At 42.6% G+C, this 16,898-nt stretch overlaps 1 protein-coding gene across 13 annotated transcripts in view; it reads right to left on the bottom strand.

Moving 5' to 3' along the window:
• Positions 1 to 10,404: 10,404 nt before the first annotated feature.
• Positions 10,405 to 16,898, bottom strand: part of ESRRG (estrogen related receptor gamma) — a 406,932-nt gene continuing 400,438 nt past the window's right edge. For all 13 annotated transcript variants that reach the window (XM_030034642.2, XM_030034646.2, XM_030034652.2 and 10 more), the window contains one exon: positions 10,405 to 14,109. In XM_030034642.2, the coding sequence (XP_029890502.1) occupies positions 13,865 to 14,109 (245 nt within the window). In that variant the 3' untranslated portion in view covers positions 10,405 to 13,864. The remainder of the gene's footprint in view (positions 14,110 to 16,898) is intronic.

Genomic DNA, 16,898 nt, shown 5'->3' with positions numbered 1-16,898 from the left:
TTCAGTATGCCCAGGCTTTTAATCATAGTTAAAACAACCCACCAACCTGATGTATTTGCATTAGCTCCTACTCATGCCATCATTCCTCTTTGATAGTGCCTGGCAAGGCAGGACAGAGAAAAAGCTGTTGCACCCTAGACTAGATCTTGTATACAAGCTATAAAACACATCTGACACAATCTAGCAGAAGACAGGCTTGTCTCTTTCCACCTTAAATACAGAGGGATTAGGACCTCCTGTTCCTCAGGCTTAATTGTCCCAGGGCATGACTTAACTTATGCCAGCTGAGAGCAAATTAGGCTAAAGCACCTGGAAGCCTCATGCTGGGTGCAGGTGTAAGCAAAGACTCAAACAGCTCCATTAGCTCCAGAGGGGAACCCAGCTCAGACCAGCCTTCCGTCAGGGCAGTGGCAAAGGGGGAAATGGAGCCAGGACACTATGGCTCTCCACACCCCCCAGAACTGTCCTGCTGCTTAAGCAAGACATAGGGTACATCTAGCAGTCTCTGTCACAAAAGCAAAGAGCAATGTTCTGATTTTTCTGCCAAGATGCCTCTTTATCCCAGTATCTGCCCGCTACCTCATTAGCCTTGTGGGCCCAATTCATATTCTGCACTGACTTAAAAATAATAATAATAAATGAATATAACTGTATTGACTCCAAGAGGGGTAGGCTGTTATGAAATGGACATAACAAAAAGGCAAGCTGGAGTTTTTATGCTCTTCAGTATGCTGATGCGTACTCCACTCCTACGTATATTCCTTCTCTCTTTCTTGTCCATATTTGGCTCTGTCCCAGCCCCCTGCCCAGCTGCATTTTCTTTCATATATAGGTCTTTTTTCCTTTCTGCGGATTTTGCCTCCCTCTTCTAACATGGACAGGTTAGATCATCTTCAGATTCTTCCAAATCCATGGGCTTGCTTGATTGATAACTACTGTTTGCTACCCCTTCTGGCTACTGTTAATCTATTTATATTAACCAACCTCTGCTCCAGACCCCCATTGCTGTTGGCATGGTTTATAAATTTTAAATAGATTTTTTTATGCGTTTGGTAAGTCCTTTCTGATACTCATTGTTTTGCCAAAATTAAGTCTACTGAAAGAAGTGCAATTTGGCAGGGCCACAGTGCCAAATACAAATAATTCATCTTTAAGCTGGAACATCTGTTAAGATCATTTGACTTCATGAAAGGCACTTCTAAGCTGCTTCAGTCCAAGGACCATGTTGTGCTTCACAGGTATTGAGTGACATAGCTTCTGTCATCTGTTTTAGACACCAGTGGAGTAAACTGTATTGAGTTTGCATGGCAAGGTTTTGGTAGCAGGGTGGGGGCTACAGGGGTGGCTTCTGTGAGAAGCTGCTAGAAGCTTCCCCTGTGTCCGATAGAGCCAATGCCAGCCGGCTCCAAGTCGGACCCGCCACTGGCCAAGGCCGAGCCCATCAACGATGGCAGTAGCACCTCTGGGAGAGCAGATTTAAGAAGAGGAAAAAACCCACCGAACTGCACAATTGCAGCTGGAGAGAGGAGTGAGAATATGTGAGGGAAACAGCCCTGCAGACCCCCAGGTCAGTGCAGAAGGAGGGGAGGAGATGCTCCAGGCACCGGAGCAGAGATTCCCCTGCAGCCCGTGGGGAAGACCATGGTGAGGCAGGCTGTCCCCTGCAGCCCAGGGAGGTCCACGGGGGAGCGGGTGGATGGGGAAGCCCACGCTGGAGCAGGCTCCTGGCAGGACCTGCGGACCCATGGAGAGAGGAGCCCATGCTGGAGCAGGTTTTCTGGCAGGACTTGTGACCCTGTGGGGGACCCACACCAGAGCAGTGTGCTCCTGAAGGATTGCACCCCATGGAAGGGACCCATGCTGGAGCAGTTCGTGAAGAACTGCAGCCCGTGGGAAGGACTTACACTGGAGAAGTTTGTGGAGGACTCTCTCTGGTGGGAGGGACCCCACGCTGGAGCAGGGGAAGAGTGTGAGGAGTCCTCCCCCTGAGGAGGAAGGAGCGGCAGAAACAACATGGGATGAACTGACCGCAACCCCCATTTCCCATCCCCCTGCACCGCTGGGGGGGAGGAGGGACAGAAAACTGGGAGTGGAGTTGAGCCTGGGAAGAAGGAGGGGGTGGGGGGAAGGTGTTTTGAGATTTGGTTTTATTTCTCATTACCCTACTCTGATTTGATTGGTAATAAATTAATTTTCCCCAAGTCGAGTGTTTTGCCCGTGACAGTAATTGGTTGAGTGATCTCTCCTTGTCCTTATCCCAACCCGTGAGCCTTTTGTTATATTTTCTCTGCCCTGTCCAGCTGAGGAGGGGAGTGATAGAGCGGCTTTGGTGGGCACCTGGGGTCCAGCCAGGGTCAACCCACCACACAAACAAAGAGGAATAAAGCCTCAGAGCCACCCGTTTTAGGGATTTGGTTACCAGGTACCATTGCATTTGCTGCAATGTGACCCAATGTGATCAAAATGTGATAGATTTTCTATGAATCACACACGTTCAACTACGCTGCAGATGTTCTCCCCACAAAATAATACCAGTAAGTAAATGGAAGTAGGGAGACAAATTAGATTTTCTTCCTATTTAATATCACCCTCCTCTCCCCAACTGTTTCTGTTGTAAGTCTATAAAAAAGTGGTACAGTCCTAAAAGGATGTGGTAGACTCTCTTGTTTTTCTTGGAGCTATAAACCATGTTGCAGATAGGCTTGCAGATCCTTTTGTTATGCTGCTCTTGTGAAAAGGTTTTGTAGTGTAAAGTGACTGACCTTAATCTTTTCACATTGGGAGCTGAAATTTTTTTTCCCCTGAATCTTCTGGTTGTAAGACAGAGTCCATTTATATGTAAGATATGAGAATAGCCTGGCTCAGCAAGTCATTTAGAAAGACATTTGGTCAATGTAAAGGAGCAAGGGAAGGAGGGGGAAGGGATCCCCCTCTCCATTGTACACTTTTGTCATGGTCACCTTGTGAGTGGGTCTCTGTGTCGAGGTGACAAAGGAGCAAGGGAATCAATGTAGGAACTATGCAAAACCTCATATATTGCAAGTATAGGCACGTTTACATCTTACAACATTATCGAGGCCCATCTTAGCAATTTGCCCGAAATCCATCAATGCACCACAATCTCGAATATATCAAAGACAAATTTTTTTTGTTGCTGTAGTCGGAGGACAAGCTATAAGTGGGAGAGGACGAAGAGTCATGGAAAGAAATTTAAGGACTTGTTCATTTTGCTCCAATCTGAGTTGCAAAGCAAACTGTGCTGCTGTGGTGCTGTAGTTGTCTGCATCCTTTGTTGTAGCCTTACAACATGTGGAATTGGCCTCAAGAAGCGACATATTCCCTCCCACAACAGTTTATTTTACCCATCCGTAAGAAGTGGAATACATAGACAACATCAGTCCTTGCCTACATACAGGGACTGATTCATTATTTCCCACAGTATTAGTGGGACATGGGAGCTTATCTCCACCCTAGAGATGGAAAAGAGCCAGTAAATGGATGTCCAAGTTCACATAACCAAACTAGAGCAAGAGAGAAAATGAGTATTGTAGATTTGTACTCCTTCGCCCCATTGCTACTCATTAGAAAACACTCATGACCAGGTCGGTGTCTCTGCTGTAAGCTATTCGTGTTGCACTCTGCAGATTTAAACTTTGCAGAAGCAGCTGCCATTGTACAAGACTTGTGCCACAGCTTTTAGGGTACCTTGAACAGAGAAAAGGAACCAACCCAGGATGCTCCAGAAGATGGCTGATCTCAGTTGTCTGGAGCAATGTATGATTGCCAGGGTAGGCTGACACTGAGCCAGTCACCTGGGAATGGGGAAAAAACCCAAAGTGTCTTTAAACCACAACAGCATGGCATGGGGAGATGGGAAAGTGCCACCCTTTTTGGGAAAGAGCCCTTTCAGGGAAAGCTCATGGCACCAAAGTCACATGAAGACTGCAGTGGCAGCCAGACAAAAAGGATAAACCCATATGTTTAGTGAGACTGAATTACAGCGTTACTTTTTTTTTTCTTCTTTTTTTTCTTTCTTTCCCAGGGCGGGGAGGGAGAATTTGGTAATGCAGCCTGTAGGTTTTTCCATAACAGGAGAATCGGGTTTTATCTGACACCTGCCTTTTTCTTTATTAGCAAGCAATAATATAAGCAAGCAATAAAGGACTGCTTTCTGCATTTCTAGAGAGGCAGCTCTAGATTGTAATGCCTGGTCTCAAGCCTGAGCTTACAGCATCTGTAGTGCCCAATAAATACCACTTGCATGAATCTTGGAGGACATGGGTAACCTCCATTCCACGACATCCCCAGGGCCAGCCCCAGTCAACTTTATGCTGCTACTGTAGATACTTCTTTCAGATGAAAATACCAGTGTGGGCTGGGGCCCTGAGCACAGAGCTGCGAGCCAAGTGCTGTGCTGGGCAGCAGGGTGGGGAAAGCACACTTTCTAGGAGGAAATTATCATCATCCCCCCCAGGCCTTGAATCCAGTGTTTGGCGCCAGCATTGGTAACACAGTGCTGGTCCTGCAGAGAGGAGAGTGAGGAGCCTGGGGGGGAAGAAGGAGAAGTGAAAAGGCTGGGTGGCGGGAGGATATTCTTTCTCATCACTTCTTTTGGGATCATGGAAAACTGCTGTATGATTACGCCTAGGTTTCAGAGCAGAGTGGGACCAACCTGTCAGGAGTTAACTGAGGTGGAAACCATGGGCACGATCTGGGATTCAACCTCTGCTTGAGGAGGTTATTCCATGTCTGTGACTAAGCTGTGCAGCTCAGCCTCGATGGGCTATAGACATCTGATTCATTAAGATGCTTTAGTTACCTAGGAAAGGACAAAATATTCAGTGAAGGTTCAGCTGTGGGTAAGGGGAGAGACCTGTGTACCTGGCAAGTCTGTGGGGCCATAAGCTTGCAGGCCCTAGGGAAGACTGAAGCATTTCTGTGTCAGAATATAGAGATGCTCACTGGGGTTCAGACTCAGGGTGTTTGTTTTTTTTTAATTTAAATCGGGGCAGCAGTGAAGAAGGAAACTACTGAAGATGTTATGGAGTTTTTCCATTCAGTACTATTGAGGAGCCCTGTAGACCCCCAAGTTAGCAAGTAATACTGGCACTTCTGTGACTCCTTCACAGCCTGGTATGAGAACTGTGCCCTTATTGACTTCCTCTTACTGCCAGTCCCTCACCTTGTGGACATTCCCAGTGAAGCTGTGAAATGACATAGAGCATGGTAGATTGAACTGGAGAGTGTTAGGAGTGAGATTCATAAAGCACTTGCGATTTGAAATTATTTTTTTTTTAACCCCTTTCACTTGCCATTTGCCCTGCAGCCCTCTCTAAAAAGCATGTTGAGGGGCTACTGCAGCAGGTTCCCCAGCGCCCAGCCGGGCGAACGCGCCCAGCTTGCAAACCTTGCCTGCGTCGCCTGCGAGGAGAGCCTGTAAAGACCGCCGAGCGCAACCACGCCGGCTCGTGGCTGTGGCCGCAGCGGTCCCCGCTCGCCGCTGCTCAGACCACGGCCGGTGTGAGTGGCCGGCAGCTTGTGCGAGGGGCTGCGAGGTGCAGGCGAAGGGGCAGCGCCTACACGCCGGGGCAGCGTACCCAGCAGTCCTCCCCTCCCCTCTAAGCGTTCCTCCCGCTTCAGGAGTGTGGTGGCTCCTCTAATAGATGTCTACGTCTTGACGTGGGGCAGACAACCTGCCCTTGCACTAACACTAGCTTACAGGTATCGCCTCGCCCGTGCTAAGACGCCTGCCCCGCACTACTCAAGTGCCTCTCTGGGTAAAGCGGCTTTCGGCAAAGCAGGGTACAAAAATCACCCAGTCGTGAGACGGAGCTGCTTTTCACTGGCGCGAGCGCTCAGGAGACAGGGAAAAAGGCAAACAGCGAGTGGACAACCAGGCCCCACGAAAGAGAAACGCCGGATTAGAGCCTGCTTTTAGCAAGACGGAGATGCAAACCCACAGCACATCTTCTGCCCCCCTCCCAGCTCTCGGTGCTGGATGGAACAAGGCAATCACGACACTGCCCGGCAGCTTGTCGGTCCACAGGATCAGCTGCACGGCAGCGGGCAGCAACGGTGGCATCGGCTGACGAGCGAGGAGAGGCCACGAGGCAGTACAGAAGTAGAGGATTTGTGTTAAGGCTTCGGGACTGTCTTAAATCTCCGACATCTGCCAATTTAAGTACAGCTGAATTGCTGGATAATTCTGCTGGTGGCGCTCCTGGGAACACCCAGCCCGAGCAGAACAATTTTGAAGGAAATTACATGAGCTGGGATTTAGTGTTGTCTCTTTAGCTTGTGGAAGAGATAATCTGGCCCATTTAATGTGGAACAAAATTTGCTCTGTTTCACAGGCGTAAGGAGATAGTTTTGCCTTGAGAAAGCAGCAGTAAATGACTCTGAAGTCCTGCTGTCACTCGTTCGCTGAGCTGCTGTAATATGGAGTGGCAAGGGCTGTTTTCTTGGGCTGCTTTCTACGTATAAGTAACGCTCTTTATAAAGAACACCACTTAGTCTTATGACAAAATTCCTCTACTGTGACACAGAAGAGCATTGACATCACTCTTGAAGGCTGGAGAATTTATGGCACAGTTAATTATTAATTTGGCTGGCATTTGTAAAGTAGAAGGGAGTTCTTGTGCTTTTAGGCCATGCTCTCAGTGTGTAAATCTCTTGTATGGCTGCCATAATAATATTCCTGCAGCTATGTTGTCACCTATTGTAATTTTTCTGCTAATAAGAAAATTTAAACTAACCAGGAATCCTAAATTTGGAGACTAGTTGTTTATTTCAAATATACTCTAGAGAAATAATAATGCAGTTCTGCTCTGAATTTAATTTAAACAGGAACAGGCAAAACAAATCTCTGCGGAGGGCATTTGACAATAATAAAATATTTCTCCCAGCGGGTGAGCTGGTAGCAATTGTATTGTTGCCATCAAAGCTCACGTTTCAGCAGGTCATTACCATCATAACAAGCCCTTGGACCAACTGGCATGGACATGCAACATTGAGCTCCTGATGGGCACATTATTTCAGACCTTTAACTTCATGGAGAACAAGACAAATACTCCTGGGAACAGAGGATTATATTTTGAAATTCCTTTCTTTTCTGTTCTGCTTAATAATAAGAGCCTGCGTGTAATCAATCTACCGCCACTTGCTTTTTTATATTAACAGAGATTGTAAGGAGCCAGGCTTGGGAATCTGAGCACTAAGAAAGAGCGGCCTTTAATCTTAACAAAATACTAACGATTAGCATGGCCGGGATGTGGCAACGCAAACACTTTTGAACACTTGTGAATAAAAACGTTAAAAGCAAATAAATACACCCATATTCTTTTCTATAGTTACTTTTTTTTTTTTTTCTTCTTTAATAGCAACCCCAAGGAGGAAGTCTGTGATCTCTATGTTAGAGACAACCTATACACACAGAATCAGCATCTTATCAGACAGGAAAAACACACTCCTTGTGAGGCAGCTACAGGAGGCAGGCTGTATAACGAAGGATATAGTAATTAGCAAGGTGCCATGTGAAATCAGAGACCTACATTACACAAGAGAGACGAAATACAAAGTAAAGGAAAGGTGTAAGTAAAAAAAAAAGCTGTTAAGGAAAATAAACAAAGGCTGTAGAAAAAAATTCAGAAAACAGATGGAAGCTGTCCCATTCTTGAGTTTAGTGCAGGAGCCAGGACAGGTAATGTTAAAAAAATTAAAAAGAGGTGTTTTCTGCTGCAAAAGCCTGTACAAAAAAAATCTCAGGTGTTTTTGTGCTTAGAAGTGTTTGTTTTTTTTCCAGTAGGGCATTACTGGGTGATGCTGCAGGAGGACGCTTAAAGATGTACAGCAGTGAGGGCTTGTCCTACTAAGGACAACATTTCCCTCTCTGTTATCTTTCAGAATCTATCTGTCTTTTGTTTTTGGTGGTTTGGGTTTTTTTTTACATATTTAACCTCTGTTAGTATTTCAGCAGCATTGGCATTGTGTATTCGGAAGCACGCATAACTGCCTGCGTAATAGCACTAACTGGTGCATGATTTTCACGCCATTTCTTTCTCTAAGAAGGGATCAGCTGGAGGGACCACACCAGACTACTGTTATTGGTGTTTGCCAGACCTTTTCACACTGTGAACTCACAAGGCCAAAAACCGCCGCCAACCAAACAAAAAGCCCAAATGACATCAAGTTAGCCCATTAGTTGGATACGAAGCTCCAGAGAAAACTCGGAGCCCGTCAGAAATCCCATGCCATTTAGTAGCCAGCTCAGCAAGCGGCGCGTTTCCCTTTTGCATCAATACTGACGGCATCGGCCAGCTTGTGAGCGGGCGCGGGTGCCAGCGTACCGGCGTGGGAGGAGCGGAGCGCTCCCTGGCCAGGCTGGCGCGGCAGCAGGGGTAGGCGGCTGTCAAACAAGCACCTACGGTGGCAAAACCATGCTCTTACGCTGGGACGGCTTCTTTTTTTGGGGGGTAGTGGGGGGGGGGGGGAAGGATGGTGTAACCCACATCAGTCAAAATCTAGTTTCGCTGAGCTAAGCCGTACCCACAACAGGAAGACTCTGTCGGTTTGCCATCTCCTTATTTTAGCCAAGTGGTGTTGCTGCAGCCGTTCCGAGCTGTAGCAGGATGTGTTGGTCAAGCTATGAGTGCCAGCACCCCAAGGGCTTTTAAAATTTTTTTAAAAGGTTTAGTAGCTGTTTTCATAGTTTAGAGAGGTTTGCGCTCTTAGCCCAATTCCCCAGATACCTACTGAAACATTTCTGCCTAGCGAAATGTTTCCAATGGATTTCGGTGCCTGTCCTGGCTTTATGCAGAGACGGTGGCGGGAGAAGACAGAAAGACGGAAAGAAAAAAACCAAACCAACTCATCCCTAAATGCATCCCTAGAATTGGCTTCATCTCAGTGTTCCCTGTATTTTCTCTTCTCTGATGCTAAATTTATGATTGTATGGTGCTTCATGATCCTCTCATGAAAAATGGTACAGAAATATCGATCATGATCTTTTAATTGCATGTGAAAACTTTAACCAATGATTAAAGACAATCACATGTTGAGGAAGACTAGGAGTACCACTGTTTACCTTTTTTTCTCCCCTTTGTGTGTGAAAATTTGTAACGCTACGTTTTTCACTTTTAAGTTATGGTGCAGTATTACGTTTTCCTTTGAAGAGGTGCTTTGCAATAGTTCAAAATCAGAACACTAAAGAAGGGGGAAAAACCAGTTCTGTGCACGTGTACGTATGTGCGTATGTACGTATGCCTGTGTACGCAGCAGTGTCAACACTAAAAACGGATTTTGACCTCCTCTGAAGAGTCCACGCAGGATTCGTCTTTCTACTGTTCTGCTGCTCCTTTTCCTCCAAAACCCCCTATTTTCTAGGATAGTTAAAATACAGAAGGAACTGGTAGCAGGGAAGAGGTGCCCCCCATTTCAAGGCATATTGCTACTGAAAGACTGCGAAGCACAAAAAGCCGCTGGCGCTGCCCCGGTACCTTGGCTGAAACAATTCCCGTCCCTGAGCACCACCGTTCTGTTCAGTAGCCTTTGTGCCATCAGCCAGAACCTCCAGAGAACGGCCAGCAGCGAAGGTGAGAAATACGTTGGCAAACACAACGACAAAATACTATCAAGATAGGCTAAAAAGCAAGAAAAGCACACATTAGCACTTCTGCGATGGTTCCAGAAGGGTCCACAGGAAAGAGGGGCTGACCCCGAGCAACGGGGGCTGCAGCCTTTCAGAGGTAAAAGGCTGAGAAGCCATTTACTGCCCGTTTGCAGCCCTGCTGTTTAACCCCCCCAGATCTTGACAACTTATCAGTGGTCTTAATTAACACCAATCTATATTATTGCTCCGGTGGCTATTTACTTCCATTCAGAAAAGCTGGATCAAATAATACAGATTTTTTTTTTTTTTTTTTTTACCCAGAACACATAAAAGGAGTCTCCTGCAGTAGGAAATGAATGATAGACTCGGTTGTTGATGGAGAAAGCAAATAAGTACTTCTAGATGATATTAATGTGATCTTAAAATAGTGGGAAAGTTTTCTTTTATGACATTGACAGAGAGGCAATGATTTTGAGTAATGCAGGTTGATGTGAAGATGCTTTAAGATTAAGTAAGTGCTATATAAAGGCCTGCCAGCCTGAATTCTAATGTGCCATGAGACATTTTGCATATTTAAGAGTATGCAAAATGTCTTGTACCACACCGGAATTCATTCTGACAAGGCTTTATATAGCATTTATTTACACTCATATTGTACTTTAAGGGAGAAGTGATAACGCTGGCTCCTCTTTGAATGGAAGTAACAAAAGGTAATGCTAATTGCTCTGTTTCCTTCTCTGAAAAAGAAAATAAAACCAAAAAAACCCCACAACACAAAAAATAAAATAAAAGCAATCAAAAGTGGAAGCTTGTTTAATATTGCTCTACCATCATCCTGAAAGGCATAATAATTTGAGTTACACATCTGAACTGATTGGAGTTACAGAATCATATCTCCTTTTTGCATTTAACAATATATACAATATAAAATAAATACATTTACACAAATGGACATTGGTTGGAGCACACGGTATGATACACATCACAAAAATATACAGTTGATTGCTATACAGATGTGAAGCCCATCTACAGCTATAGACATGTTTGTTTTTATTTGTTGTTCTGTTTTGTTTTTTAACTACTGGCTATTATGCAACTCCTGGATTATTATAAGCAGTTTAATTTTTTTTGTCCTTTTGCGATCTTTGCACGATAAGACTGCCATAAAATGTTTTCCTAGGCAGGTAAACAGAGACGCTTAAATAATTAAAATACAATCACCAACACCCATTTTCTCTTCTATAAGAAAAATAGCAGTTTTAATTTTTTATATCTTTTTATGTTATCATTTAAATGCAAAATAGTGGAATAAATACAACAATCTGATCTGATTGAAACAAATGTGTAACTTCTGGGAGTTACACAATCATATTGCTTTAAATAAGAAAAAATTAAAAAATGAAGCAAAAATAGAAATTAAATCGTTATGGCTAAAACATACACCCTTTGAAATTTTCCCAACACTTCACATTAAGTAAGTGGTCTTGAAAGAACTCTTCTCCAGCAAGGTTTAAGATGAACAACATTATAAAGCCCGTGCAGTTCTTTTAGCTATGTTTCAGGTAATGCTTTTACAGTCTTGAGATACTTGTTCTTTTGCAGCTCCAAAAAATTACAGAAAATGAAAACTAAAGTTTGCACCGTGTGCCTTTAACACATCTCCATTTTTTGTGTGTTTTTGTATACTTCTAGTCGATTGGCTTTTGACCCTGAAGCCCAAGTTCTTTAATGTGATACAGCAAAAACAATATTTATATTATATATTTATATATATATAGTGTACTTGAACAGTAGCAACTTAAACCCTGCACAAACTTTCTGGAAAATAAACTTTTTTTTGCACTCTTACATATATAAATAATCTTATAGAATCAGCACCTTTTTCCCAGGAGTTGTATTTTTTTTTTTTTTGACATTTTTCAAAAGGGATGTGCCAATTTCTGAACTCCTATCACAGCTATAAATTTCAAGTTATTGACCATCTGAATGAATTGCTAATGATGATTTACCTAGAATCACACTACAGTCACTTCTCTACTGAGAAAACACAATCTACAATATAGTCCCATATAGCTAATGATAGATACACAGTTTTTTTTTCCTAGCACGAGGCTGATGGAGCATCAGCCCATTGTTATTTTGTTTAAAGCACACAACGTAGCAATAGTTTTGGAAACTTGTCCGCACCAAAAAAGTTTTGCAACAACACAGAGCGAGTTAATAACAACATCTGAGAGATGATTGAATAAAAGCTATATTTACAGCGTTTAAAAATTAGACTTATCTATAATCTTGAAATATTCAAAGTTTTATTTCTAAGCTATACATTGGTATTCTATAATAAACTGTTACAGAAATTATCCCTTGTTTTGAAAATATTATGATTTCAGTGTGTATCTGTTCATAACGAGTATTTGTTTGGAGTTTTGATCTCTTAATTATTACTAGGAAGAACCTTATTACCAGTAAGGAATAGAATATACTACTGTAATCTCCTGAGGAATTGTACATCCAATATTGTCTCTAATTCTACCCTGTGTCTATAAGCACACACCACAAGAATCCAAACACCACAAGAAGAACAAGACAACAGTCTTTGAATGCAACATAAAAATTCAGAAAAGCACAGCAAACATGAAACATTGAAAAGCTGAACTACATTTCTTTTGTTTGTTAGGATTACAATTTTAATTACATCTGTGTACATAGAATAAAGATGTTCACATAGTACAGGGAGCAGCTACTAACACTGGTACATTGGTATAGCATTTGATGGAGGTTATTGTTTATTGGTTATTTAGCGACTGTAGTTTTCTGGGGGCATCTAATCGGTTTATACATTAGATTACACCTCGTAACAGTCTTGAAACTGACTGACTTTCATGCTGTGACAATACTGGTTGAAAAGCACATATACTGGTTTAGCTACTTGTTAAAGATTGCCATTTACAAAATAAAATCTAAATCAATAAATAAGGTATAGAAGTGTTAAATTCTTCAATTTGGTCAGAAGTCTACTACTCTGATTTCTTAATTTTGCAAACGTCGGCATTTGCCTTATTGCCTCTAAGCTACTATTGGTTCATAGGGTTTTTCTGCGTGTGAGGTTATAATTTTGCAAACAGGCAGTATCTCATTCATTTGCAACTGAAGCAGTTAGAAATCATGTAGCAACTATACCTTTGTACAGTCGCTGTCTCCTAACACCGTTACAGATTGGTATTTGACATGGAGTATTTATATGTTAGACTACTCGGATATACTGTAGGTGTAATCTAATCCTTTGAGTCAGTGAACATTTAGTTATAAACTGGAGCTCATGTTAAGAAACTGGATGTTTTTGGACCAGACTGGCACACAACATAAATTGCATCCGTGATAATATGCACCTTCCCTTCAACTATTGCTTTAGTAAGGTAAATTCCCACATTAATAAATGGCTGAAAACTGGTAAAGCTGGTACAAAAAAATCTCCGTTAGTAAGAAGAAACAAAACATTTAAAAAAATCTTCCTTCAGGATTCATTTGTCCTTCATTATTGTTCATCATTGTTCAAGCCAGCACAAAAATGCAGTATTTCTTTCTCTTTAGTATTGCATGAATGAATAAAGCTTAAACTATTCCCTGAAAAAGTTACATTGTAGCTAACCTAAGAAATATCTGGAAGACTTGAAAAAACAATTAAGGAATCAAATGGCTGTAACTGATCTAGATGGAAAATGCAATGATAAGAAGCAGCCGATGCATCGTCGCTTAGTCGTCTAATTAGAGACTGCTCCTATGAAATCTAATACTGCATTCAGTCAGTTCATCGTGTTGTACTGTACTGCTAGGTACGGTGGTTCTCTCTTTGATTCCTTTGTCATTGGGGACATTATGGTTCATAATAAGTTCACTGGCATCCATATTATGGATTTCCATCCTTTGGCAGGCCTGGCTTCCATCTCTCTTCAATTAGAGACCTCTTTTAAAAAGTTCAGCAGCAAAGAAAAAAGAGAAAAGGAAAAAGGAAAGGAAAGAACAGAAAGGAAAAGAGAGAAAAGGAAAAGGAAAAGAAAAACTGCATCAGAAAGACACAGAAGAAAAAGTTGAAAGCTGCTTCACAGTCTTGCTGCTAAATATCAGTGCAGTCATTTTTTCCTTAATTAAACACTAAGTTTCTTTGCCATTATTATCGTGTTTATTTTCCCTTTTTTTTTTTTTTTTTTTTTTTTTTTTTTTAAAACGTGCATGATGGGGAAGCCCATGATGCTTTAGTCAGACCTTGGCCTCCAGCATTTCCAAAAAAAGTTTGTGCATGGGGACTTTGCCTTCCAGTTTGATGTTGTAGAAATGCTGCACAGCCTTGGTGGAGGTTTGCCTCAGAAGCGGGAGAGTCATCAACATCTTGCCTGCGCGACGTGGGTCTTCCATGTGCTGCCCGGCCTCGTAATCCTGCAGAGCCTCATGTAAGACATCCTGAAGTTTCTGCACTGCCTCAACATCCTCTATGTGCATTGAGTCTGCAAAACAAAGGAGCAACAGGAGGTTTCAGTTTGGTGTGCCAGAGTCAGATACCGCCACGGCTGCACACCACTTTCACTGGTTCTGTCCATCCTCTTTCACAAAGAAGGAAGATAATTACCCACTAATTTCTATATTGATCTACAGGGAAATATCTGGAACCATTGCGGAACTACAAATGTATAACTCTTGTGTAAGTAATCCCTTCTCCTCATCCTCCTCAAACAAGTAAAACAGTCACCCTTGCTGCTCCATAAACCATCTCTTACAGTCACTGCTTTGAAGAAACGATAGCGCCAAAGGGCTGTATGAATTGAGGTCTGCATTTTATCAGGGAAGCAAGAAACACTGCCCTGCTACTGAAAAGCTCAGTAAAATTCTGTGTCAGGCTCCAAGGCTGTGGAGTTGGAAGCCATGGTCGTTACCCACTGCTCAGAGACGCTAATCGTGGGATTAGAACCACTGCACTGACACAAGGGAAAAGCGGGTTTGATGTGATTTCCTGATCGGTTTAGCAAATTTTTTCTCCCTCAGGCACATTCAGACAGACAGGCAACACTTAGCATGTTCCCGAACAGCTTTTGTTCTGTGAAGCTAAGATCTCCTACAAGGTGTAATCCCTCTCTCGCACCCACTCAGAGGGTGGTTTATCTTGTTATTGTTGGGGTTTTGCATTTTTTTCTAAATCACTCAAAGCAAGCACCTCACCCTGTACCTTTCCAGGTGAGATGTTTTGGTGGTGCAAGTACTGAGTGACAAGCCTAGACACAATGCACACCAGGAACTAAACTAAACTGCTACATGACCCAGAAAGATTAAAGCAATGGAAGTGTGAAATAAAAAGAAAAGACCTAACTGAAATAACTGTAAAACCCTCAACAGCATAGATACAGAAAGGGAAGATGTCCCTGAGAACACGCAGTTACTGGACCACACTGAAATGACCTGAGACGAGCAGCTCTAATTCTCTGACTTTTATGTAGTCATAAATGCCCCCCCCCCCCCCCCCCAATATGGTCCAAGTGAGGTGAAGGCAAGTAAGGAAGAGCAGTCATAGATGAAAGAGGCCACCAAACAACCCCTATCAGCTACCAAAATTTGGGGGGGTCAACAGACTTACAGAGCCAATAAAACACCATATGAAAATATAACTGCTGCAAGGGGTACCAGTCCTAGGGACAGGCTACACTGTGCAAGCTTAGCTCAGGGTGAAACTGGGACATGGCGTTATTAAAGTACATCCTTGAAAACTCTAGTTAGTACAACGCTGCTTTGCATCTTAATTTTTGCTTTTGGAATAAAGCTCCTGTTCCCAGACAGAGTAATGACTGAGGAGTTGGATGGTAAAGAACCCACTGCTATCATCGTTTCCAAGCCCTGTATTAAGCAGTCTGATGCCCTGCATCAGTATTTTGATGGAGCCTCATGTTTTACCCTGTTGATGATAACAACATCAAATTTTGCATGTGCTTCAAATATCTGAATTACATTCAGCGAATTAAGATGCATCTAAGATTCATTTCCTAAAAGCTGGCGTGCAACTAGTTCCTCAGATAATTAGGCCAGATAGTAAATACCTCTCTCTTTTCAAACGCAAACATGTAAACTAAAACACAAACCAGTAAGTAACAGGTTAACAAAAATGTTCCAGCTTCTATTGTCAAAACAAATGTGCAAATTGAAAAGAAAAAAAATAAAAGTTACAGCTCCAGCTCTAAAACAGACACTTAATTATATACAAGTTTGGATCATTTAGCACGTTCTATTGATTCTGATGACAGTTTATCTGTTAATTACACATAATGGAGTCCTATGGGAATTTTACATGTTTAATAATTCTGAGTCTTAGCGAATACATGCTCTAAGAAGCGTGCAGTTAAGACACACGCTGCAGGGATGTGATACTGCACATCAAGGTGCACTGTGCTGAAAGCAGAGAAACACAAAAGTATCTCAGGGAAAAAGAAGGCTACAATGTTTTAAAAAAGATTACAGGGAAATATTACCTCTAGCAAAATTCAGTTCTAATTAATGTGAGACCATTCCCCAAATCCATACATTTTTGATAGTTTTCTAATACGGCAATTCTATTAAATAATTCTGTGTCAATAAAGGAAAGTCCCTGAATTCTGTGTCCTACAAACAGATGTAATCGCTACAGACATGCTAACACACACACACAAACGTGACTGATGTCTTCAGCATAGTGTCCAGCCACTGGGCTTAATCTGGAATGCAAACTCCAAACAAATTGTCATCTTTACTCCCTGACTCTTTACCAAGTCCTTGGATATTCATCATTCTGCTATAGAACACACGATGTGCTACTCTAGTTTTTCCATAAACCATGCACAGTTTGTGCAGAAATTACACATCTTTTCTTCCTCCCCCCAGACTCACAGTGCCAGGGCCAGATTTGCTGGGGAACCAAATAGGAGCATTTTATCAGCAGCAAATGCTCGGCGAGTCAAAGACTGACTGTTCTTGTGAATTTTTTTTTACACCATACTGCATAAAGAGCCGGGTTTTGCTGGAGGACCTGACTATAAATGTTTAGTTTTTAAACCTGTACAAAACAGGTCTGATTCTTCCCAGAATCAGTATTTGTAACTGCAACCATGTTTGAGTTTGAAAATAGACGGATGGAGTCCAGACTAATGTATTTTTCGCACAGAGATGAAACTTCCTGAGATCTTTAGCTCTGCAGTTTGGATAGCAATTTGGCCTGCAGTGTTAGGAATACCTATGCTCTACATATTTCTTACACAGAAACTGAGTGAGGAGGGAA

The sequence above is a fragment of the Aquila chrysaetos genome, chromosome 13 (assembly GCF_900496995.4).
Source record: "Aquila chrysaetos chrysaetos chromosome 13, bAquChr1.4, whole genome shotgun sequence".
Classification (NCBI taxonomy): domain Eukaryota; kingdom Metazoa; phylum Chordata; class Aves; order Accipitriformes; family Accipitridae; genus Aquila; species Aquila chrysaetos.
The sequence above is the reverse complement of the archived record's forward strand: the minus strand, read 5'-3'. Positions and strand labels throughout refer to the sequence as shown.